Consider the following 23,947-nt stretch of genomic DNA (forward strand, 5'->3'; position numbering starts at 1 on the left):
GGTGAGTCACCACCGCGTTGCCGCTGCCTGCCACTTCAAACAGCCGTTGCTCGGCGCGAGCCAGCGCCAAGCGGTCTCCTTTTCGGAAGCGCCGCTCCTGTTGCTGCTCGATATATGCGGCTCGCGACAGTCGCTCCCCCGTTTGCTGCACGTTCCTTATCTTGGACGGTTTTTTTAAGGCTCGCAGCGACTGTAGCATGTACACGCTATCAACGGTGATCGCGCGTTCATTAAATAGACGCACGTTTTTTTATCCAATGACCGCGAGAGATCTGTGCTGAAGTGTGCCGTTTTACGGCACGACGCGAAAGGACGAGCGTTGTCCTTGTAGCACTCGCGCGCACGCCAACGAACTTTCATTCACGCAACGGCACTCGATCGCAAGATGTCCGCGGCGCCCTGTCCTTATTAACGTATCGCATCACGCGTCTGTGCTGTTTGTTTCCACCGTGTTTCACTCCCCCCTCCCCTTTCACGAAGCTCGGTGTTGAAGAACCGTTCTTCTTTCCGTCTCGGCACTGCGTGCTGTCTCTAGTGCAGCAATCATTGCGGCGCCGAAAGCTGGCTTGCGGCTACGGTTTTTCCTCTCGCATGACGTCCGTTGCGAACTTAGCGCTTCTCCGTTCCATTGAAGGACGTTACACCCCCCCCCCCCCCCCTCTCCCGTTGTCTGCTTTGCTCTTTGTATTTTTACTCTATTAGGCAGGTGTTTCTCCGGCCCAGCGCGTGGCTAGGTGACCCAGCCGACTTTTCCCCTTTCTAACCTCTCGCGTTTTTATCATTTTTTTTTTCCCTTCTCACATGCGCGATAGCGGCAGCTTGCGGCTTTTCAATGACGTATCGGTCGGATGATGTGCCTCGGAGGTAGGGGGTATCCCACTCCGTTATTAACGATCCGGAATAACCTGTTCGACACGCCAATAATAACTGCCCATGACTGTCGATCGTTTATGCGTCAGTGTGTAGAAAGACACGTCTACTTGGAAACGGTAAAGTCCACGTCTATGCCGTGGGTCATCAGAGAGGCAACTTGGGAACCGCCGAAGATAGGTGTTATGTGGTGAAGCCGTGAAACGGCGCGCAGCATAGTTTCGCATTACGTGAACAGAACATGCATAGATGCATTTCACAACAGCAACCCTTCATCCCTGGTGCAAAACAGCAAGTTCTCGACCATTGCACTCTTGGTTCGAAAGACGCGTTGCAAAAAAAAAAAAAAAAAAAAAAAGTTCGATGCTGCGTTCGCAAATTTCCTTCCGCACTCTTGCTTGTGTAGCGCTCCAGAGATCTCGTTACAAGCAGCTTGGTTTTTTTCACTAGTATGGGTGTAAGCGAATTAACGAGCTTGCACGCGTTTAGCGGGAGACAAGTCTGTCTCCCGCTAAATTCGTACAAAGGCGGCTGCCTACATGCCTTCTTGTGCAACATTTAGCGACTCTAGTGCCACGAATAATAATTTTTAAAAAATGCGCGCACATTATACCTGCTTTTGACCGAAGCGAAACCGCCAGGCCGAGCGTCGCAACATCGAGGCAACTTCCCATCGCGGCAGATGTAGTTCCGATTTGCTCAGCGGCAAAGAAATACCAAGAAAGGAGAAAGGCGCGCAACCCACATGGAAAGAAGTGCCGACGCGACAAGGACGCGAGCGATTGTTTACACTCGCGCTCGAAGCCGCGCGGTTCGTGCCCCGCTGCTGCTGCAAAAAGCGATCGCTGCAGGCTCGCACGCTCCGAGCAACAGGAGCCGTTTCAAGAGCGTGTGAGTCATTCAGGCTGTCTGTCTGGCGCTTGCATCACGACGCGGAGTCGTGCGGGCGAGCGAGCTAGCCATCGTCTAGCGCGACGTGTTCCGTGCGATCGTCTTGTGTGTGTGTGTGTGTGTTTCTGTGGGCGTTGCGTGCGCTTCGCTATCGGATGGCATTCGGATGACGGAAAAAGGAAGAATCTGCAACGGGCAGAAGCACGCGGAGGCCTTTGAAATTGAAGCCGAGCCCCACTGCGCGGCAGATTTTACATTTTTGTTGTTGCGTTTCTGTAAGTCGACAGCTTCGTTTTGTTTACTAACATAACTCCCCTCCCCAGTGACACGGTGCATTCGCGATTGTGATTGGCTCCGCTTCCGCAGCTTTGCGCAAATTGGCCAATCCGGATCGAGAAATTTGGAAAACTGTAGCTGGGTGTTAATTGATTAGTAATTGTTTTGCTGAACTATTCACAGCTGGGGAGGGGGGTACAGTTCGCTCCAGTGTGTGCCAGAAGACACTACTGTAGGTCGTGCATTTTTTGTGCGTCTGTGCATGGGCTTGATCTTCACTATTGGATCATAATTGAAGGACTGAAAAAGAAAGCCAACGACGTTGAGGAGGCCTTTGAAATTGAAGCCAAGCCACTGTGCGGCAGCTATTAGACATCTTTTTGTTGTTGCGTTTCTGTAAGTCGACAGCTTCGTTTTGTTTACTAACATGACACCCCTCCCCAGTGACACGGTGCATTCGTGATTGTGATTGGCTCCGTTTCCGCAGCTTTTGCGCAAATTTGCCAGTCACGATCGAGAAATTTGGAAAACTGCAGCTGTATGTTAATTGATTAGTAATTGTTTTGCTGAACTATTCGCAGCTGGGGAGGGGGATACAATTCACTCAAGTGTGTGTGCCAAAAACACTACTGTAGGTTGTGCGTTAAGTTTGGGGCATGATCTTCACTATCGGATCATAATTGGAGGACTGAAAAAGAAAGCCAATGATGCTGGTGATGTTGAGTAGGCCTTTGAAATTGAAGCCGAGGCACTGTGTGGCAGCTTCACAATATTTTGGTGTTGCGTTTTCTATAAGTTGCCATCTTCATTATGCTTATTAATGCGCGTAAAACGTAAAGCACATGCACATTTTATGTACCCTGTGAAAGCCTAAATATGTTCCTGCATCAAGGAGAATAACATCTTGTTCAGCATTATTTCTGGCCATGAGTACATGTGTGCGAAAGAAAACTGTGAAATGGAAGTTGAGTAAAGCTTAGTGTGGTAATTGGTTTAGTAATTAGTTTGCTGAACTATGATTAACTGAAAATTTGCTCCAGTGTATCCAAAATACTGCTATTTGTTATTGTTTCCTGCGCTTAAATCCGGATTTTGAAGTATCTTGACTCGGTGTAGCACTAATGATATGTTGGGGCTTGGAGGACTAAAGTGCATGATTTCTGCTTCCCATTTGCATAATTTTTGTGCAGTGAGCACGACAATATGATTGGTCAGTGCATTTTAACGGGTGCATTTTTTGCACTAGGCATGTATGCTACGATTCTTTAATTGTGCAAGTAGATTGCTACTGTCTGTTTAAAATAGCACTCGACACCTGATGCAATATCAAGGTATCAGCCTCCCAAGCCAGCTTGTAATGACTTGTATTACATTACACTTATCTAATTCTCACCTGCAGGGAAGCAATTCTCATTGGAATATTCAGGCAGTATTCTGTAGCAAAGTATTTCTCTGTTTCACCTGGCAATAGTGAAAGAGCAGCCATGTAAATATTGGTGACCGTTGCTACAGACCAAGTGCCATGCTGTTTCTCAGAACTATGGTGTTTGTGCGGTAGAATGGCTTGCTTGAAAAGAGCTTGGTCATCGCTCTTGCTCTTTCAAGTAATCGCTGCATTCGCTGAAGCAACCAACCAGCCATAGTATAATTAGCTCCTCTATTGTCATGCATAAACTGTCTGCATGTCTGACAGCGCGTTGCCTAGAGTGCCTTCACGGTTTAAAATCTTGGAAATGATAACGAGCAGGGGGGAGCATTACTGGCCCAAATGTCATGCAGTGTGCATTGTTGTCTTTTTGCAGTAAGATGAAAGATCAATCTGGAGTTAAAGAGCAGTGTAGGGGGGGGTCTTGCCTCAACATGTTTTGCTGTCGCATACGTAAAATGTCACGCGCGTTTTTGCATTGTTGTGGCTATTGCTAGAACAGCACCGGCCGCGGTGGCTCTGTGGTTGTAGTGTTTTGCTGCCAAGCACAAGGTTGAGGGTTTGATTCCTGGAATAAATGGCCGCATCTCAATGGGGAAGGGGGGGGGGGGGGGGAGAGCACTTGCATACTGAAGATTCAGGTGCATGTTAGCCCTCAACGGCTTTCTTTTTCCCCTAGCTATCATAGTGGCTCATTCATGGTGTAGTACACCTTTATAACACGGTTAATAACAGAGAAATATGTTTGCAAATATTGTGGAAATCAATTTGAATAAAAGTGATGATAGAATGTCAATTGCCATCTAAGTTGCAAAGAAGGCTTGTCGTAAGTGCGAATGTAATGATCACTCATAAGCAGCTGAGCTTGTCGGGATCCATTAAAGGTCTAAAGAACCCCGGGTGGTCTAAATTAATCCGGAGCCTTCCACTACGGCGTCCCTCATAGCTGGTGTGTCAGTTTGGAACACTAAACAACAATATTGTTACAGAACAGTGACTGCTACTGATCACAAGAGCAAGCTTTTCGTTCTGGGCAGGGCTACGTATGTGTCTGTAAATACAACTGTATGTAGTCTTTTCGCGCGAAGGGTTTCCAGCAGAAAGCACTGACATTGACAGAAGGAAAAATGATTCACAGCTGGGCTAGCAACTAACGTTTTTTATTCGTTTTGAATCTTTTTGTCTCGTGAGGCATAAGAAAGTTTAAACATTCAGTTGCCAGTCCAGCGGCATGTTGTCTTCCCCTCTCTCCATGTCGGTGCTTTCTGCTGGAAAGAAACCCTTCTCGCTGTGTGCAGCCAATGAGCTTAGGAAAACATTATTCTCATATTCTATTCCTTGCCTGTGTCTATGTAACATTTTCATATCTTTTTGTTTCTTTAATTTGGTTACTAGAACCTCTTTCGAGGTGTGTAATTGCACGAGGTCTGGCATCTCGGCATCCCTTGGCCAATGTCGTGTTGACTGTTGCCCGTTTGTCCTACACCCAGACACTCGACTATTTTGTTAATAATTGAGCGGCGATGTTGACTCTTTACCACCCTTATCCGCCAGGTCGATCTTCGTGCCTGTAAGTGGGCCATTATGGCGAGACCATCTGCTCTAGTCGTGAATAATTTGCCAGACCTCCTGGCTCGCGTACGCTGGCACCTTTAGCAGCGGAAGCTCATGATTGACGGCTTTCCTGTGGCTGTTGTCACCTGCTCCATCATTCGTGGGGCGCGTCATCTGTCTGGGCGAGTTGTGCAGTGCGATGGAGCTGTTCGGTAGAGGGCTGGGTAGTATGCTACTATTGTGGTACTTGGTGGGGGTTGATCTAAATGAATTGTTGGTTTAAACAGAGTTGTAGTACTGGATGCAAGTTTCGCTGTACATGTTACAGGCTTCTTTCGCTTTGTAAGGACACTAAAGAGAAGAATTTTAGCTGTATGAGTAAATTACGCTGCTATAATATCAGGAAGCCACTCTCACCGTGAGGGGCTTGGTAAGCCATAAAAAGCATAAAAGCTAAGACTGGTGGCAATGCTGCCTCGAAGTTCTCGCACCAGCTTGCCGTAACGTTGCGAATTTTGATGCCATACGATTTATATGTAAATATAGATTGCAGTGTGTTCTAAAAACGCGAAAGACTGAACTTGGGCCAAGGTTTGAGAACTTTTACTCTACCACAATCATCCAAATATTAGAAAACACTTGGACATCTGCGACACTGCACCGACATACTGGCGCTGCGATTTCGACGCAAAGTTCAAACAAATGAAACTTTGAGCTTCATGTTCTGTTGTGGTAATATCCTCTTAACATAAAGCTGACAAAAATATGGTTTTGAAACCATGCTTCGTCAGAATAAACTGATTTACTGTTTCTCTTTAGTGTCCCCTTTAAACAGTCAATTCAACAACGCAACTCTCATAACAAATGCATATCATCTAAAGACATTCAAATAGCTAGGTTTTTAAATGAAATACACACACACACACACACGCATGCATATAAGGAGGGGGATAAGTGGACAATGGGCAACTCATGTTGCTAGGAGGACTGGTAGCAAAACGCATTTTGATGACCCACTGCAAACATCACAGTAGTTCTGCGACGAGTCAGTTTTGGAAACCTGCATGTGCCTGGCGTAACATCCTAGGGCCCGATTCCTTCCTCCCAATCTGTCACTTCTCAGATGGTCAAAACTAATCTGCAACCTTCCACTACGGAATTTCACATAGCCCTAGTGTTGCTTTTGGACGTTAAGATCAATCAATCAATCAATCTCGGATGATAGTGTCGAAATTTCACCAACTTTCTGCTCACCGTCTAGCTGTATGGAAGGAGCAGTTGAGCATACCAGGTTCTTTCTGCTTTATTAGCCAAGTGGAGCTATTATTCAAAGGGCACAGCAATGCACTTGCACTAGTTTATCTGTTGTATGGCTTGCAAGGAGTCGTTGCTTAAGTTAACTCACAGCAGCGGGATAGAGCCGTGGTTGTCAAAGAACATCGTCGGATATGCTTGCACAATTGAAAAAAACACAGTGAAAAAAGAAAAAGACATGGACATGTGCAGAAAAGTTAGATAACAGAAATGCTAATATGCTAAAAAGTGTGGTGTAGAGAGGACGTGGACGTGTGCAAAAAAAAGGCAGATAACACAAGTACTAATATGTCGGCCTTGTTTCACCAAGACAGCCATTTCTGACACTGCATCTCGAATAGGCGGGAGGCACACACATGCATTTACCACAGCTGGTTTGGTGCTACATGTGGCGTCACCAGGGCGCACACGGTGCTGCGTAAGCACTTCCTGTTTTGCCGGATTGCTCATGCAATGGGCATGCATCCGTGCCGTTCTTGTGCTGTAGTTTGTCTGTTGTGCAGTTTCACTTGATTGCCTAGCTTTTGGCAATGTTCAGGCAGTTGTATTGTTCATTCCTGGTCGCAGACGCTCGATTATTCATGTTTATGCTGACATTCTGTAGAAGTGGTTGTATTACTTGCATTTTTCTCCTTTTTTTTTCTTTCTTTTTTTTTCCCAAGCTTGGTTCTGCAGAATGTTGTAGCTGGCTGGGTATGACTGAAGTTGATTAACTTTCGTAAATAGGCCAGCATGGAATGCTGTTTCGAGATTGACACTGTCTTCAGACTTTTTTTCTTTTGTTCCTGAGAACATGAGGAATGTACCCTTGTAAGCAGTGTGGGAAGGGAACAGGGAACCGCTCTATTTCAATTCAAGAGGCCGTAGTAATGGCATTTGGCTGATCGTAAAACCCTCAGTATATCGTACGTGGAACTATACACACTGCACAAGCGACTCCCGTTTGAGTTTGTATGTGTATAGTTTCGTGCTTGATCTACTTTGGCATCTAAGTGCCAGCTCGCCATACAATGTTTTTCTGCTAAGTGCTTCGCAAGATTAAACAGTCAAGGTGCGAGGTACTCGGCACACGTTGGGCTTGAATCTGCATGCCTCGAGTAATTGTAATGATTGCCTGAAAACAGTGTTTCCTATGATATTGCACATGGTTTTATATGTAGTGCGCATTTTCAGTTGTGTCTGCTTACAGTAAGCATGCGAAAGTTAACGACGCTGCCTGCCGCGCATCAAAGTGGTAGTGCTTTATAGGAGCTGTGGTTCTTGTTAGCGCTTTATTGCGTACCTTTGCTTTGCGACCACCTGGGAAAATGGGCGCATTTCCAGGGTGGTCACCCAGCAAAGTTAGGCGATCAAGTTCACAGTCACTAACTTTACAGGGGGAGCTGAAGCCGTACATTGAATTAATCTAGAACGTTAGATTACCCTTCTAGGAGCCTTGCAACAATGGTTTTATGGTTGGGGGAAAATAGACCCCCATAGAAAAGTGCGAAGCTGACTTTCCTGTGATACACAGTTGCCCAAAATATGGTGGCAGCGAGCACATTTTTAAAATGGGGATTGCTAGTTGCTTGTGCCTTAAATATACAGACAGCACAGAAGCATGAATGAAGCGTTATCCGTGCTTTGATCACCATTTTGGTAATGCGCAAGCCACAGTGTTGTTCTGACCAATGAATGTGCATTATGGGAAAACCACTCTGGCATTAGTCTATTGTGACTGAAATGGCTAGGCAAATCTTAATTGCTGGCACAAGCCTGCAAATAAAGTTGGCATCAGTGTAATTTTTCTGCTGGAAAATCAAGTAATATTGGCCCACCTGTATTTTACTGTGTGTTGAAACACAATGTGACTAACTTAACCACAGAAAGCCTAAGCATCATTTTACATAAAGGAAAATTATAAGAGTTTATTGACCAGGGCGCAGGTTTAGGCTATTTGGTTCGACATAACACTAACAGCTGGAAAGTAGAACTGGACAGTTGTACTTTGTCTAATTTTGCACTGTTATTTCAATTTTTTAATTCTTATTTCTGGCCATAGAGAGTACATTTGCACAAAAAAAGCGATGAAATTTTTTTTGAGCAGAAACTACATTAGTGAAGTAATTAATTATTGGTTTACTGGACTGTCCACTACTTAAATCTCTTTTTGGGGTATCAGAAATGCTACTACATACTTTGCGTTTGGTTTGTCGGGCTTAAATTATGAATTCTGACATATCAAGCTCTGGGTATAAAAATGGTATGTTGAGCTTTGTAGTGCAAAATTAGCAACAGTTGACAACAGTTTGCCATTAGTAACAGTAACCGCAGAAATGAAGAACGTACGAAAAAAATGCAGACACAGGACTCATGCGTACGCATTCTCTTTCATCCCTAGTTATTTGCGTAGTTGCCATCTTATAATAATAAATCATAACCCACTCAATTTGCTGCCTTGCTACAATACACTTTGCCCATTGCAAATGGGTTGTTATACATGATAGGAAACTGGTACCATGTCTTCACTGTCCAATCCTGACCTGCGTTCGCATCATTTTCTCACTTGCAAAAGCTTTGTTCTTGGTAAAAGTGATGCTCGGGACATCTTGGACCACTGATCAATCACTTTAACTTGGCTTCAGTAAACCCTTTTCCTAATTTTTAAGTGTGCTTCCTTGCATCGCACATTTGCCCAACTGACGGTGGCACCATGTGGTTTTGTCACGAGAGCCACATCGACATTTCACACGCCACAAGACACTCAAACTGGGCACGTACGCACTGTTTGCAAAAACGACTGCGCCACATTAGCTTGGCGAACGGTATCGTGCGAAAGCTAGCGTTAAAATTATGAGAAGGGTTCATTCTCGCATCTGGTGTCGCCTCTAACAAAGTCAGCCTTGCTAACCATTTTCGCGGTGCAGTGGGCTTATTCTTAGCCTAGCGATTCGTTGTTGTCATGCCTCGTGCAGTGCTGCTCAAACACTTGCAGTTTCGCCCTTCTCGAACACTTCCTTTTTGGCGCGTTCCCTCCGTGGGGCGTGCTTTCTTATCTTTGTTAACACTCTTTCTGACTCGGCGCTCGTGTCAACACAGGGTCCGGAGGTTAAACTGAGAGTGGCACGGCCAATTGAGTCGGCTCTTGGCAGCCAGCCCTTAAAGCTGGATAGAATAAGTGCTGCTGCTTCCACCCCCCCACACACACTACAGTTCCTTTAACACGGCAAACCCAAGGGAAGCGTTAAACCGGTGTATTCTAGCATAGTCCGGTGGACTTATTACTTCGAAATTCCATCTGGAATTTCTTTGTTGCCGAGTGGTTGATTGTTAGTAGCTGAGCCGCAAAGTCAGGAATTCGACTCCCGGCCACGATGGTCACATTCCTGTGAAAGCAAAATGCAAGAGTGCTTGTCTGCTTAGATTCAGGTGTGTGTTAAAGAACCACTGTGCAGTTTCTGGTCGTTAAACTCCAGAATTTAATTATTAGCACGCTAAAAGTGAAGGCTACAGGAGAATCATCCTACTGAAACCCTTTCAGTATTCCCTATCGAGTTTAACAAGGGACATTTCAAAACACTTTGCGACGCCCTTTAGTCATTGTTGGAGTAAATAACCATTCCTATTTCATATTGTTTGGTTGTAACCAAAGACAAGGATGATTGAGATATTGAAATCTTCGAGGGAATACAAATTAACCAAGACTGGTTCTAGTGACTTTTTTGGTGCATTTTTTCTTGGCTGCCTTGTATGAATTCCGTTTGCATTGCTGAGATTGTAAAGTGTGGCAAAAGGTGCGTGCGATGTGGTACTGAAAGGAAGCTAGTGATGTCTATAGTAGTCGGACTTGCTTGTCTGGCAGTGCTTATCACTTACACCTTGCTTTGGCAGGTAGCACTGTCACTTTGCAGTCCAGATCCTTCATTTGCAAAATAAAGCGTGAAGACACAGATGTGGGAGGGGGGGGGGGGGGGGTATATTTACAGATTAGGCAGTGTATTTGTGTCACATTGGCTAATAGTCATGAATACAGAAGCTGTGGCAAAGTCCTGTGGATGCATAATTGGCAACAAAAACTGTATACTCTTCGCTATCAGTGTCCACATTTGTGGACACTTTTTCTAAAGTACTCGAGCAAAAACTTGCATTAAAATTACGCATCTTTCTCAGCCTGGATCATGGTTTACTCAGCTGTCAAAGAAGGATGCCATATCTCAGCTGAGATGGCCGTGAAAAAAAAAAAAAAAAATGGCTGCGAGCATTCCTGAAAATCTTCCTGTTCGTTACCAGTGTCCACGTTTGTGGAAACTCTTTAAAGTCAAGTAGGCCTCTGAAATACTCAAATTGCGCACATTTCTCAGCCTCTGTCATGGTTTACTTGGATTCTAAAGGAGGGCGCCTATGTCATCTGAGGCTGTTTAAAAAAAAAAAAGGAAAATGACTGAGAGAAGCTCACGAGGTATTTTCGCAACTTGTGTCCCCACATTTGGTGGACACGGATTTTTGACTTCAAAATGCTTTTTATGTCACCAATTTTTTTCTTTGAGCTCCTGAAATAGTGTGAATCGAACTTTTAGAAACAGTTGCTCATCTGCTTGCCTACATTTTTTTTTTTTTTTTCATTCGTGAAGAGGTTATAGTTGTGTATCTACTTGTGAGAGCTGCACTCACACATGCCATGCAAACGCTATCCTGTACCTAACTTCGTCTTCCTGAAAGGCCTCTACTGCCATGGTAAAGCAGCTTTCGTTCATTCAGCTGCTACTCTACCACGGTGCAGGGACCAGTCACTGTGTGGAGCTATGTGATGTCACAAAGGGACATATATCACATGGTTTGTGGCAGCTGTCACTGGGAGAACAAGGTGGCAGCTGTCACAAGTGACAGCTGCCACCTTGATCAATTTTCAGTTGGTAGAGAAAGCAAGTGGCATTCTCGAAAAGGTGCACATTCTCATATTTTATGCTGCCGTGGCACGAAGCCCGACAATATTTGGCAGGCATAATTGCCGTCCTGCACTCTGTGCTTGCTTGTTAAAATGAATGTTCAAGTCTATTCAGAGCCCCTTCAAAGCCATGAAACAAATCAGTTCTCCGGCTATCTGCAAGGTTCAGTGAGTTTAACCGAAGGAGGAAATATGGACGCATACTGAAAATAGCAACAAGCTACACAGGTGAACGACAACTTTCTCTTTCATAAAACTGGTTCGTCCTTGCAAACGGATTTTCTATACAGCGTCCTAGCACTTTTACCCTTAAATGATGAGACATGCAAGTGCCCGAAGGAAATGTTTATTCGTCATCTATATGTGCAAAATACAGAGTTATTGCATATTCGACAGAAAGAAAAAATATATATTTCACGGAAACTTGCTTCAGTAATAGAGGGGCAACACCAGCAGAACACTGGGAGTGAGCTTCACCCCAAGCCACCCGTGCCTTTGTTTGAAACTTGTACAGACAGTCCTCGTCGTTTGTGAATGGCAGGTGTACATTGCATTCACTTTACATTGTGTGTGTGTGATCCCACTGCAGCCGGAGATGTTGCATCGGTCTGTCTTCTCTGACCGTGCTTTAAAAAAAAAAAGCAAGTCGCGTGCCAAACTTATTTTTCTTTCTGTGTTCCTGCTCTAAATCAACAAATGACACTTGCTGCCTGTGACTCAGTGTTGGCCAACGGCATTTAGCGAGATACTCCGTACTCAATACCAAAAAGTCTGCTAGAGAAACATTCTTTGTGGCATGTTGCCTACAGTCATAAAGGGTTAAATTCTCGATCTGTTCGGCCTTGCACTGCCGTCTGTTAGCCTCCTGGTTAACTCAGATAGTAGTGACTGGCTTGAAAAGGTGTTAATCCCGGGTTTGATCCTTGGACCAGAGGAGTTTTTAGTGAAGATTTCTTTTTGAGAAACCCATGGCTTTGTAGTTACTCCCAGGTGGCTGACAAGCTTTTCCTTCCACAAATCTGTGAAACATTTCATAATGGGAGTGAAATATCATAGTAGAAAGGTTTTAAGAGCGATGGCAAGCAAGACAATACTGTCGAACCTCTTTATAATGAACAAATTGTTAGGCCCATGTTAGAGAAGTGTTAACATTGATGCTTCCAATGGGCGGGCAAAGAGTCTCTTGCTGATTCCTATGGTCCGTCAGCAGCTTGCTGTGCTGGTACACAGCACACAAACAATGCTAAATTACAAATGTGCTTTGCACCATCGTTAATATGCAATTGTGCAATCAGTGTCATCACACAATACCAGTACGTTGGCTTACCAGCTGGGAGGTCAGTGAAGCCAAAGCTGTTGGCTAAAATATGCACACATGTCCAGAACTGAGCTACTTCAAGTTGCTTTGGTGAGTATTTGAGATTTTTGCTGCCAGAATACACATTTTGAGGTTCGAGCGAACAAATGTTCTCTTTGCTGTAAGCCATACACATATAGTCTGCTGTAAGTGATATAGTCGCATTTTTGGCATCAATGTGGTAGTAAAACACAGATTGAAATGGGGCATGACCAACAAAACTTTATTTACTCCTTTATATCATTATTCATTATTTTGTGGTTCGACTAGCATCAAAGTTATTTGTCTGGCCGTAACTGCTGAACAAATGCAGTGAACCCACATTCCAATGGCGCATTCTGTTGCAGTACTTCATGCAGGAGTTGCAGAAGTGCAATGGCCATGACCGCAGCCCCCTAGCCGATCTTGGGGTCCCTAGAATGTGTAGCTGGCATCGACACCCTGGTGCACCAACGCTTCGCGCCGCACTCGCACCAGCTTCTCTGGTTCAGCCAGTAAGACCGCGCTCCTCGGAGATAGTTTTTGTAGGGATCGGAGTGGGAATGTTGTAGCCTTTGTTGCCCCCAGCTGCATACATCTAAATGCAGTTATTGTCATCTGCTTCATGTCACTGCTCTAGCAGCACAGCAACTAGCGCCGGTAACCCCTTCAGTTGCCACTTAATTCTGGTAATTGGAAATTTGGTTTGACCACATTTCTCGTATCTTTGGATTGATGAGCCTTTTCTGTATCGCAGGAAAATGACTAATTGTTCCAAGATTCCCAGAAACTTTCCAGAAATGCAACGTGAAGGCAGCCACATTTTGAGCGCAAGTCTTGAAGCAGCTTGAAATAAAAGCTACATACAACAGGTGGTGTCCAAAGCCCAACGTCTGTGACGTGTTTCTGGCTCCCATAATCGCTTCCACCGCATTCAATCAGCGAAAGCATAGCCTTTGAGATCCGCATTTTAAATCCAGAAGGCGCCACCCTATGGGGCATAGATTTGGACACCACCTATGCCTTTATGACAATGGTTGTCATCTAGTGTCAAGAATTGAAACTAGAAGCAAGCTGAGGCACATACTTGTCATCAATTCACTCTGCACGGTATCTTTCCTTACGACGACAGCAGCAGAAGGGTTAAAAGTGTACTGCAGCAGAACAGATTAAGGATTTTTTAAGCGTATTTTGTCCAAGTTTATCTTGGCACGTATAATTGTGCACATAGTTCCTGAAGGGGATATATTTTCATTATTGGGTTGGCTGTACAATAGACAGCATTGATCTAACAATGGTGCTAATTAGGTGTCATGAACTGGCGGCTCAAGACGTCGATCTTCATATCAAATTGGCTAAAGAAGTCTCAAAACAATTTTGGCTTGCCATTTGTTTGCGTCAAATGAGCATTCGTGCTCTCTAAAATTTGAAGAAAGAAAATACTGGCAAGGGATAAAGAACTCTAAATAATTTATTGTAACACTTGTTTCTACAAACCACTTTTGGTTTCGTACCCAGGGATCGATGCATCATGATGCTACGATACTCTCACTACATTGGCTCACTTCATTCTTGTGATTACTGCAGGCACCACACATACGTGCAACCAGAAGCATGCAGCACTCCCATTTATATCATTAATAGCTAGAGGTGCGGTAATATTCGAAACTCTTGAATAACAAATCAAATATGGTCCTGTTGGATTCAGTCTTCCAATTGATAGTCGCTGTCAATACAAATATTTTTCAAATAGGTAGTTCTTGAATATTTCAGAATCGTCAAGTGTGCTCAAACAAACATGAAATTGGTGCAAACGTACATGAAATTTCATCCCCTCAGCCATAGTAGGCATGAAATAATTCACCGACAATTATGATACTCCCTAATGCAAAGTTTGAGCGCAGCTCTATAGATGTTTTAATTTCATGATATATTGGCTGGCCCAGGCAATCTGTCTCGTGCGGCACATTGCAGACGGAGCAAAGTGCGACGCGACGGCCTCGCTAATCAGGAGATCACGACAGGCAGCACATGGGTGGTGCATGGGCGCGATTCACAAAAGCCGCCGCAGACAGACCTCCGCTCGTGCAGCACTTTGTTTCCATATATGGTATCGGACGCGCTCGCTGCATGCCATTGGTGAACAGCGGCGTGCTCCTCTGGCGCCATCTCGTAGCGGTCGTCGCCTGTATTGCGCGGCACTAGGCTTCTCACACTGCTCCGCCTTTGCTTTCATCTTTCGCTGTGCTCGTTCGCTCGGTTACGCCGAGGGACAATGCTGACGCCCGCCGCAGGAACGGGCACTGAAGAGCTGCGCTCAAAAATGAAAAGTTACGAGCAGGTTATGGGGGAGGGGGTCGCTTAGGGAGCGAGACTTTACTGGTTGAACCATGATCATTTGCATTCCCTGAAGAGTCCTGGGCATACAAGCAAACTACATATGTTCCTAATGCTCCATTAGGGCTTTTGATAAGCAAGGCTTCATTACACGCAATGTAATGACAGAAAGCTGGTAACATTAATACTAGGATGCGAACATCGTTTTATAATAATGGTGTAAATAGCTGTTCATTATTCGGAAAGTATTCGAATTAATTTGATTTGCTTCTTGCACTTTTCAATTTGTATCCAATTTGGTCTAAAAAGTTATTTGCACACCCATATTATCTGCAGCTCGATGATAACTAGCTTTATTGCTACAAAACATTGAGACATGTTGCTCTGTGTCATGACGTCATAATCCCGATGACGCCGTCCGTGTACAGCATTTTGAGACTAACTTTTAGCATCAAATTAAAATGTTTCCCAAGCTCCACACTTGATCATTGTTGCCATCCTTTTACATGCAACGAACGTGTGGTCGAGTTGGTACAACTTTGAAACGATTTATCAGTACGCTAAGTTGACGTTGGATGAACACTGCGAAAGCAGTCAAGGCATTAAAAATAGACACAGTGAGCCCCTGTGCATGTACTTTACATTGTGCTTGTCTGCTTTTGTGCAGTTTTCATTATAAATATCCACAAACTGGCCCATGTTTCTCATTTACTGCAAGTTAGTTTATATTCAGTCGCATATACGTGAGAAATCGAGCAGAAAATTGCTACACTAAGAACTTGACAGAGCCATTATTTCTGCACACTGGAAAGTGTTGAAGCAAAGAGATCCCCCGCAAATCAGAGGAAAAAAAAAACACTGGAAACACGTGTGAGTGCCAGCAGAACGTACCACTACACCTTTCACTCTTTCCGATGGAGGAAGAGGAGAATAATTTTCATTACTGCGCCTACAGAAATCGACCAATTTGATCGACAGTTTTTCTATCCATTGTTATACATTTAATAACGTGATAGCGTTTAGGGCCCCGTGTCGTAGAAAATCCGGCATCGGCAACCGGCGTGTGATCGCGGGTGGGATGCGAACGGGTCCCGATAACGCCATCGCATTTACTCTTAAAGGCGAGGCTTAAGCGTCCTCCAATTTTTGGAATTCTTATACTAGCAACATCATGCACCCTCTGAAATGATGACTAAACTTTAGCTGTTCGTCAGATTTGACAACTTTTTTTTCCAGATTGGAAAGTCTGGAAAAATAAAACTTCGATTGGGAGGTATCGTCGAGGTTAGCCTCTGATGGGGCTCCTAGCACTTCTTCAATATTTAACAACTGTTTTTCAATAATATCAAGTGCAACTTTATCAAGTAATATCAAGTGCAACAATGGCTACTATTCACACCAAGAAATCCTTATAATTTTTTTGCATTATCTGACTTGGAAAAATTAGGAACTAGGAAACATGTGCATATTTTGTACGTTTAGGATTTTTTTTACTTTCAGTACTTAAACTAAATTTAGCAAATTAATTCTGTCATGTTCCTTGAGGTGCTTCTTTGAAGTTTCACATAAGAATTCTCAGAAACTGTCAGAGCAATTATTACAGCTATAGTGATAGGTTATAATTTTATGTATTGCAGTATACGTTGCGAAATAAAATGTTAAAACATAAAAGCACCGAAAATGAGCACATTTCTTGAGGTAATGAAAGAGATAAGCTGGTGTATAGAATAAGCTAAGGGAAGTCAAAGTTCTAAGGGCTCAAAAACAGATGGAAAAGAATCGGGGAAGGAGGGTAAGGTTGTGTTTAGTTATAAAAAGGGAACAGGTTTGGGTGCTGCAGTTGTGTTCCTCCAAAACACGGACAAGTTGGAAGAACCCAGCAGCTGTAGTACCCCCTCCCCCCTTCTTTCCCCTTTATATCGCAAGTAAACAATAAAAAGTTAGATTCTGAACTTGCATCATCACCAAAACGTGGCAATATGTATAAAATTTATATATTGTAATAAATGCTGAGTACATTAAGTTGTACAGTGAACCTATTTTTCAAATTATATAGTTACCTCTGTTGCTTTTTAATGTGCTTGCAAGGCTTGAAGCCAAGAGGATCTCCTCCAATGTACTGAAGTGTTCTTTTATTAGTATTTGTCTCATCACGATTCATTGCAATGCATTTGCCAGGAGTGGAGGTATGCAACAATAAAGTCTTTGAAGGCACCCAATTTTGTGGAGAATGACGAAAGATTACTATGAACGTAAGTGAATAACGGTCTGGGTTGGGTGTTATGCGAAGCATTTTGCTGGTAGCTGGCCATTCAATACTGCTTACGGTTCCACAAAGCATTGCCAGATGTGGCAACATGTTTGTGTAAGGCGAACAGCTACATCTATAACATGAGCATGTGTGGGACGACAGCATATAATTATTACGGTGCTAATTGCATGATAATTGTATGTATGACTCCAGTCGTTCGATTAGTTTGACATGCCAGTTCAGTTTTACATATGTACTGGACGGGCGTAGGTGGGAAAAGAAAATGCAGATTGTGGCGTCATCTGGTGACTAAATGTGATACAATTGTACGTACTTACATCTGTCATGTGGTTTATGTTAGAACAATGATGACATTTGCATTCTGACAAAGAAATGTTAAAACCTATTAAGCTGGGCCTGTCATGAAGGTGGTACAATGTCGCACAGCTTCTATGTTGCGTTAGCTGCTACAAGGGAAAGACTGGGGATGTGGGCCGATCCCGAAATCGGTGCTGTCTAATACATATTCTCAAAGCAATAGCTGTCACGTGAAAAGAAAGTGAGATGTTGGCACATGCCGGACGCGCCAGTTGTCTTGGAACGCTAGGTGGTTTGTCGCACAAGAGAAGTATGCATGTGATTGTTACCTAATGGTTAGAACATTGGGCTGCGGTGCAGGAAGATAGAGGTTCGATACCACCCTCGGTCGCGAAAGGGAAAAATTGTCATCCACCCGAATGTAGCGCAAAGCTATAAAGGAAACACAAGAAAGAAAGCTTCGCAGTTGAGGAAGAATTGGTCTTGATCCCATGGATGACAACGTTTTCCTTTCATGAACCATTCTCCACCTTGCGGGATTCCACCAAACTGATTTGCCACCCTCGGCCACACATTTCTCTCTATTGACGAAGCTCAAAACTATGTAAGAGAGGAACCTATCTCCCGCGAAGTGCCTGGAATGAGGCACAGAATGCTTCTCAATAAAATGGGAGACACATAAAGAAGCGGTGATGCTATTTGGTACCCTTTAAAGCATTTTTTGTTTTTGGATTCACTTTTTCGTGTGCTGGCTGGTACTGTCCTTCCGACTATACAACTTGACCACTGGGTATGTCTCCGAATAGACAACGTTAAGCGGTTACCGGACGAGCAGGCTGCTTTAACAACCACCGCATCCCTCTTTCCTGCGAAATCTCAAAAGATGTGTATGCGTGTACTCAATGGCTGGCATTTATGAGCCGTTAGGCCTGTTCTAACATCATCACTGATGTCGCATGGGGCAAGAAAAAAATGCCGTAGTTTTGAAAGCCACAGGAGAGGGCAAGTGATCTATTGTGCAAGGCAGTAGGTTCCATTCTAGCATTCAGTGAAATATTTGGCTCGCATGTCTGCGGCAGTATTGTCAACAGATAGAGGCGTTTTCTCATTGTGTTCAAAAAGTGTCCCAGTGCCCCTTTAACCGCTCCATGTTCTGAATAATTACAAGAGTGCAATGCTCCCGTCTAATTGAACTAAAGAATACTCTCCCCAAATAAAATATGATATTGATTCTCCCATCACAGAGCCCATACAGGTACCCCTGTGTGAGAGGTACCTATATAGGACCCGTATTGGCCCTCAAACGTTGTGGAAAGGGACCCGCATCAGCTCTCAAGCGTCACATTCAATGTTCTATTTTATTTGGCGAGTGTGATCCTCCCTCGAACACTGCATTATGTGCTTCCGTTTGTACCGTTTTGTACGTTATGCTACTTGCAAAATGGGTGTCACACAACACACTTTTGATTCGCGATCAAGCCCGATCTGGATTGAATTTCTCGGTCCTGATTGGCTCCTTTGCGCAAGCTGCGCGAGGGAGCCAATCGCAGTCGAGAATTTCAATGCAGATCGGGCTTGATCGCGATCAAAAGTGGACCGGTATTGTTTCTGCCTTATGACAGGCATTGCTGTGAAATGCGAGCCACATCTAGAGTGCTTTGGATGGCAGTCGAAGGCATCTCGTATGCACATGTGCTGCCATTCTGTGAGCCAGTACAACATGCCTGTCACAATAGTAACTCGCTCGTGCCCTCCCCTCATGTGCAGGGGCCCGTCGTCCAAGCGGCGGCTCTTCACCAGCGGAAGGATGGGTGCCTTCCTGGACAAGCCCAAGGTGGAGAAGCACACCGAGGGTGGCCAAGGCAATGGGCTGCGATACGCGCTGGCCAGCATGCAGGGCTGGCGCGTCGAGATGGAGGACGCCCACTGCGCCATGGTGGGCCTGCCCTGTGGCCTCGACCGCTGGAGCTTCTTCGCAGTCTTCGACGGGCACGCAGGTGCCCGCGTGTCAGCCCACTGCGCCCAGAACCTGCTGGACGCCATCATCCAGACGGATGAGTTTGCCCAGACCGTGGCCTCCACCTCAGACATTGGCGAGGTGAGTGTAAGCAGCAGCAGGGTCAGTGCTCAACTCTGCCATGTCATCAAACTCAGCCATGTTGATGTCTTGAGCCAGTCGGAGATGGCTTAGCCACCCTGATAGACAATCAGGGATGGAAAGATGGTAAATTGACGATATGGCAAAATAGTATCCCTATTGGCTTCAGATATGTTGACAATCTGCGATTTTCAATATGATTAGACAGGCAGCTTGCATTGCACTTGACGCGTGCCATTAAAAGAAGTGCTGACATGACATTTTTGATGTTTCACCATTTGCTTAAAATGAAGGTCTTCAACCTTGAAACACTAGAAAAAAAAATACTTGCAAGCCTTGAAGTGATAGGTTTTCTACAATCAGCTTCAGTCTCGTTTCTCAGGAGGTTTACATGTCGTGATGCAGAAGGTCACGCGAGAGGAAGACATCTTGACGTTTTGGCACTCACTACAGCTCACTCGGTTGTCTGGCATGCTGCTACATCAGGCCGCTTAGTGCACTGTCTTGGCGGGCACAGTTGTGCACACTGCACATGAAGGGGATAGGCAAATTCTCCTTCCTAGACTTTGCTCGCAGCTGTGAATTCAAACCCCCATTGCTCAGAAATTCACGGGGCATCCATTGGGCTTGGCATCCTTGACAGGAAGTGTAAGGGCCCTGTAGAATGGCCTCAGCTGATGGTTCATTGCCAATTAGTACTAACGAATAAGTCAGTGCCTGAAAGTTGCACACATAATTAAAGGTAAACAAGAAACATATTTGCATGCTGTAGGCTGATTATATAATAAAGATTCAAGCTTGTGTGAGAGGTCTGGCGCTAGAAAAACTGGCCTCTAGAAAAACGGGCCAGCATTTGTATTTGTATCTCTTGAAGTTAGTCTTGCAGTTAACTGGGCAAATGTAAAAAAAAAAACGAAAGCAGTAAAGTTATTGTTGTCCAACACAACAGTATATAAAAAAAAAATATTTAAATTTGGCAGCCATGCTAGACTGATGAGCAATATTTTGTTGGTACTAGACGAGTTTCTTACCAAGTCATCTTCGTTGTGCTTTCCTGTGGGTCCCCGAGGGCGGGGAGGAGCTGGCGGAGCGGGTGGCCACGGGCATCCGTCGTGGCTTTCTCTGCCTCGACGACCAGATGCGCGCTTTGCCCGAGGTGGCCTCGGGGGAGGACAAGAGCGGCTCGACGGCCGTCTGTGCCCTCATCTCGCCCAGCCACGTCTACTTCGCCAACTGCGGCGACTCGCGCGCCCTCCTGTGCCGGAGCTGGCCAGCCGGCCTTCACGACCCGCGACCACAAGCCAATCAATCCCGGGGAGAAGGAGCGCATCCAGCGGGCTGGCGGGTCTGTTATGATCCAGCGGGTCAACGGCTCCTTGGCGGTCTCGCGAGCCTTGGGAGACTTTGAGTACAAACAGGTGGGTCCTCGTTTTCATCCTCATTGAGGTAGCATTTTTTCATTGGGTTCAGTTTCATGCCATGTTTTTTGTGGGCATTATTTGCAGTGTTGTTTGCAATAAAACTGAAGCAGGCATTTCCAATAAAAAAATTCCGGATCCGCTACAACGAAACAGTGGCGCCATCTCACGGCTATGGCAAGCACACGGGGTTCAACATAGCCATAGTTTTGTATGCTCTGGTCGAACTCACTGTCACGAAAAGGCGCCACTTTTCTGCTCACGTCCACGCAGAACACTTGTAACACATTGTCGTCGGCTATTTCACAAATGACAAATGTATGCAATCAAGCTGTAACTCTGATATCCCTCGTGTCACAACCAGAGACCTTGTGCAACACGCAGGTGGCCGGAAGGGGTCCCTGCGAACAGTTGGTGTCACCCGAGCCCGAAGTGACGGTGCAGGCACGGGACACATCGTCAGATGAGTTCCTGGTGCTTGCGTGCGACGGCATCTGGGACGTGATGAGCAATGAGGAGCTCTGCCACTTTGTTCACCACCAGCTCTGCATCTCTCACAACCTTGAAGAGCTCTGCGCTGCCGTCATTGACATCTGCCTCTACCGGGTACGTCTTGTGCCGAGGCTCTTTTTGTCCTGGCTTCTCTTCCTCAAAAGGCATTTATAGCCTGGATGTCAGCTTTTGTTGTCAAAGCCATTTCCTGAAAAGGCATTCAAGCCTGGGAGTATCAAATTCCATAATAAATAGCCTTGATACACCTTAGACAGGCATTATGTCAGTGCTTCTCAGAACATTACCATCAAGGGCTCGTTCACTTGTCTACAGAATGTTCAAGGACCTCTATGAGTATACTTTACTATTCTAACTATAGTACTGAAATATTACGACACACACTGCTATCACTTCTGAACTCGCTTACAGTGGAACATTGTTGATATGATCGCGTTTCACATGACTTCCCAGCGCCAACGATGTGATAGAGAGCACAAAAAATTATTCAATACAGTTATGCTGCTTTTTTACCGGTCAATACATTCCCAGGAATGTTCAGTACATCGCGAAACTGTGATCATATGGTACGTTTTTCAACCGCTACATCTCGTGTGAACAAAGACACAAGGCACGCTCGATAAAAGTAGGCACCCGCCACCGCGGCTTTCCTGCAGTGCTTGCCCGAGTGTATCACATGAAAATGGCAGCATGCACTGGCTCCTCTTCTGATACCAGCAAATCTCCTCGCAAGTTGTCACACGTCGCATTGACAACTGTCGCCATCAACTATATTGTGATAAGCATCTTCACTTATGTTTCACAGCACGTCTGGCGCGCGTCTGGCATACTGCCGTTCAAAGCGTACTGCATAGTATTAATAGGCGATAACCCGAACGCGCCACTGTTCCCTGCTGCAAGTGGCACAAACTGAGCGTTATGTTTCGCTCTGGCGACATTTCATTTCCACATAGCCCACCAGCTTAATTTCGTGTTGGTTTTTCGTCACCGTCTTAAAACACTACGCAATAGGAAAACGATACAGCGTGCCATTCCGGTCCTACCAGCTCTGTTGGTATCTTGTGCTGCAACGAACTTCGCCAAGTGGGCACGTCAAAACTTTTCGCCAAAATGCCTCACCCAAAGCAGCTGCTGATCCAGGCCGAATTCGAGGATTGCAAACGTAAGCATGCAGAAGCCGCAAAAATGACACTGCGCTTCTCAGGCCATACGGGACTTGCCACTCGGCACCACATGTCAGCATCTCGTGGCGCAACGACTTCCACAACACTTCGCATTACATAGATTTCAACTAGGTTCAGTCTGTCAAATTTTTTGTGACTTCGGTTTGTGCATTTTCCAAGTTAGTATGTTCTTTCTCAACATTTTTTTCTAGAACATATGAACAAGGATCTACTGTATTCGTTTCTTGTCAAAATGTAATGTGATTGAAATCTACTGGGTATGCGCTGCACAGGTTGTTCTGGCCTTTGCCTTTCGATTGTGCAACGTATTATACAGTGTCTTTCTTTGTGTTGTTAGAAATTGTGTAACGCTTCTGCTAAAGAAGGAAGGTGTGTATTGATTTGTATTTATTATCTATGTAATCGTGAATGTTTAAAACTTTATTTGTTGCTTCTTAGGGGGCCACAGACATTTGTCAAGCCAATTTCCTAGGCTTTTTGTCATCCCTGGCATCACATCATGTATAGTGCGGCCGTGCGATGTCAAATTAACTGTGACTTCAGAAGACTGCGCGTGGAAAATTGCACATTAGGAAAGACTAAACTAATACCTTGCCATGTACAGGTCTTACTATTCCTTTCATGGGAAAATAACTGTCTTGGTCCACCATCGCCACAGGTGGCATGTGACACTTCTGGTTTATTTCATGAAAAAAGAGAGAGCAAGTATTCCATTCGTGCATGGAAGTGCATTATTAATGTCTGCCTTTGTGAAAATTTTAACTTTCCTGCCCGCAGGAAGAGCAGCAGTTCTTGGGTAGTCTAATAAATGATTTTTCCTATCAAAAGAGCATGCGTCATACCAAAGTATATAGAATCAAATTGTAGAGAAAGGAATTATCTTTCTGATGGCACTAGTCCCAAACACCGTGTTTATTAAAAAGAATTAGAAAAGAAATGTGTAAACACAAATTTCATGAAAAAAATAAAAGTTATATAAAAATGTCATTGTTGCTTTGCACAAACAAAACTTTAATAAAAAATCAGAATATGCATTTTCAATGTAAGGAATTTCTATATATCTGTCGCAAAACTCTACTACCTGCGCGGCCACCGGCAAACTGATGAGACCGAAGGATGTGTTTTTAGAACACATAGGATATCTTTATATCAGTGCACGGCAGCTTTGAAATGGTTAGGAGGGAAAGTGAAACTCCGTGCTGAAATCTGGCGAACCGAAGTTGTCTTCCATGTCAGTGCT

At 44.7% G+C, this 23,947-nt stretch overlaps 1 protein-coding gene across 1 annotated transcript in view; it reads left to right on the top strand.

Moving 5' to 3' along the window:
* Positions 1-23,947, top strand: part of LOC119458105 (protein phosphatase 1A-like) — a 35,414-nt gene that overhangs the window by 1,555 nt on the left and 9,912 nt on the right. Inside the window, 4 exon segments of the mRNA XM_049670756.1 lie at positions 19,265-19,595; positions 20,665-20,853; positions 20,855-21,013; positions 21,398-21,619. Coding sequence (XP_049526713.1) covers positions 19,305-19,595; positions 20,665-20,853; positions 20,855-21,013; positions 21,398-21,619 — 861 coding nt within the window. The 5' untranslated portion in view covers positions 19,265-19,304.

This window comes from Dermacentor silvarum, chromosome 7, assembly GCF_013339745.2.
Source record: "Dermacentor silvarum isolate Dsil-2018 chromosome 7, BIME_Dsil_1.4, whole genome shotgun sequence".
Lineage (NCBI taxonomy): Eukaryota > Metazoa > Arthropoda > Arachnida > Ixodida > Ixodidae > Dermacentor > Dermacentor silvarum.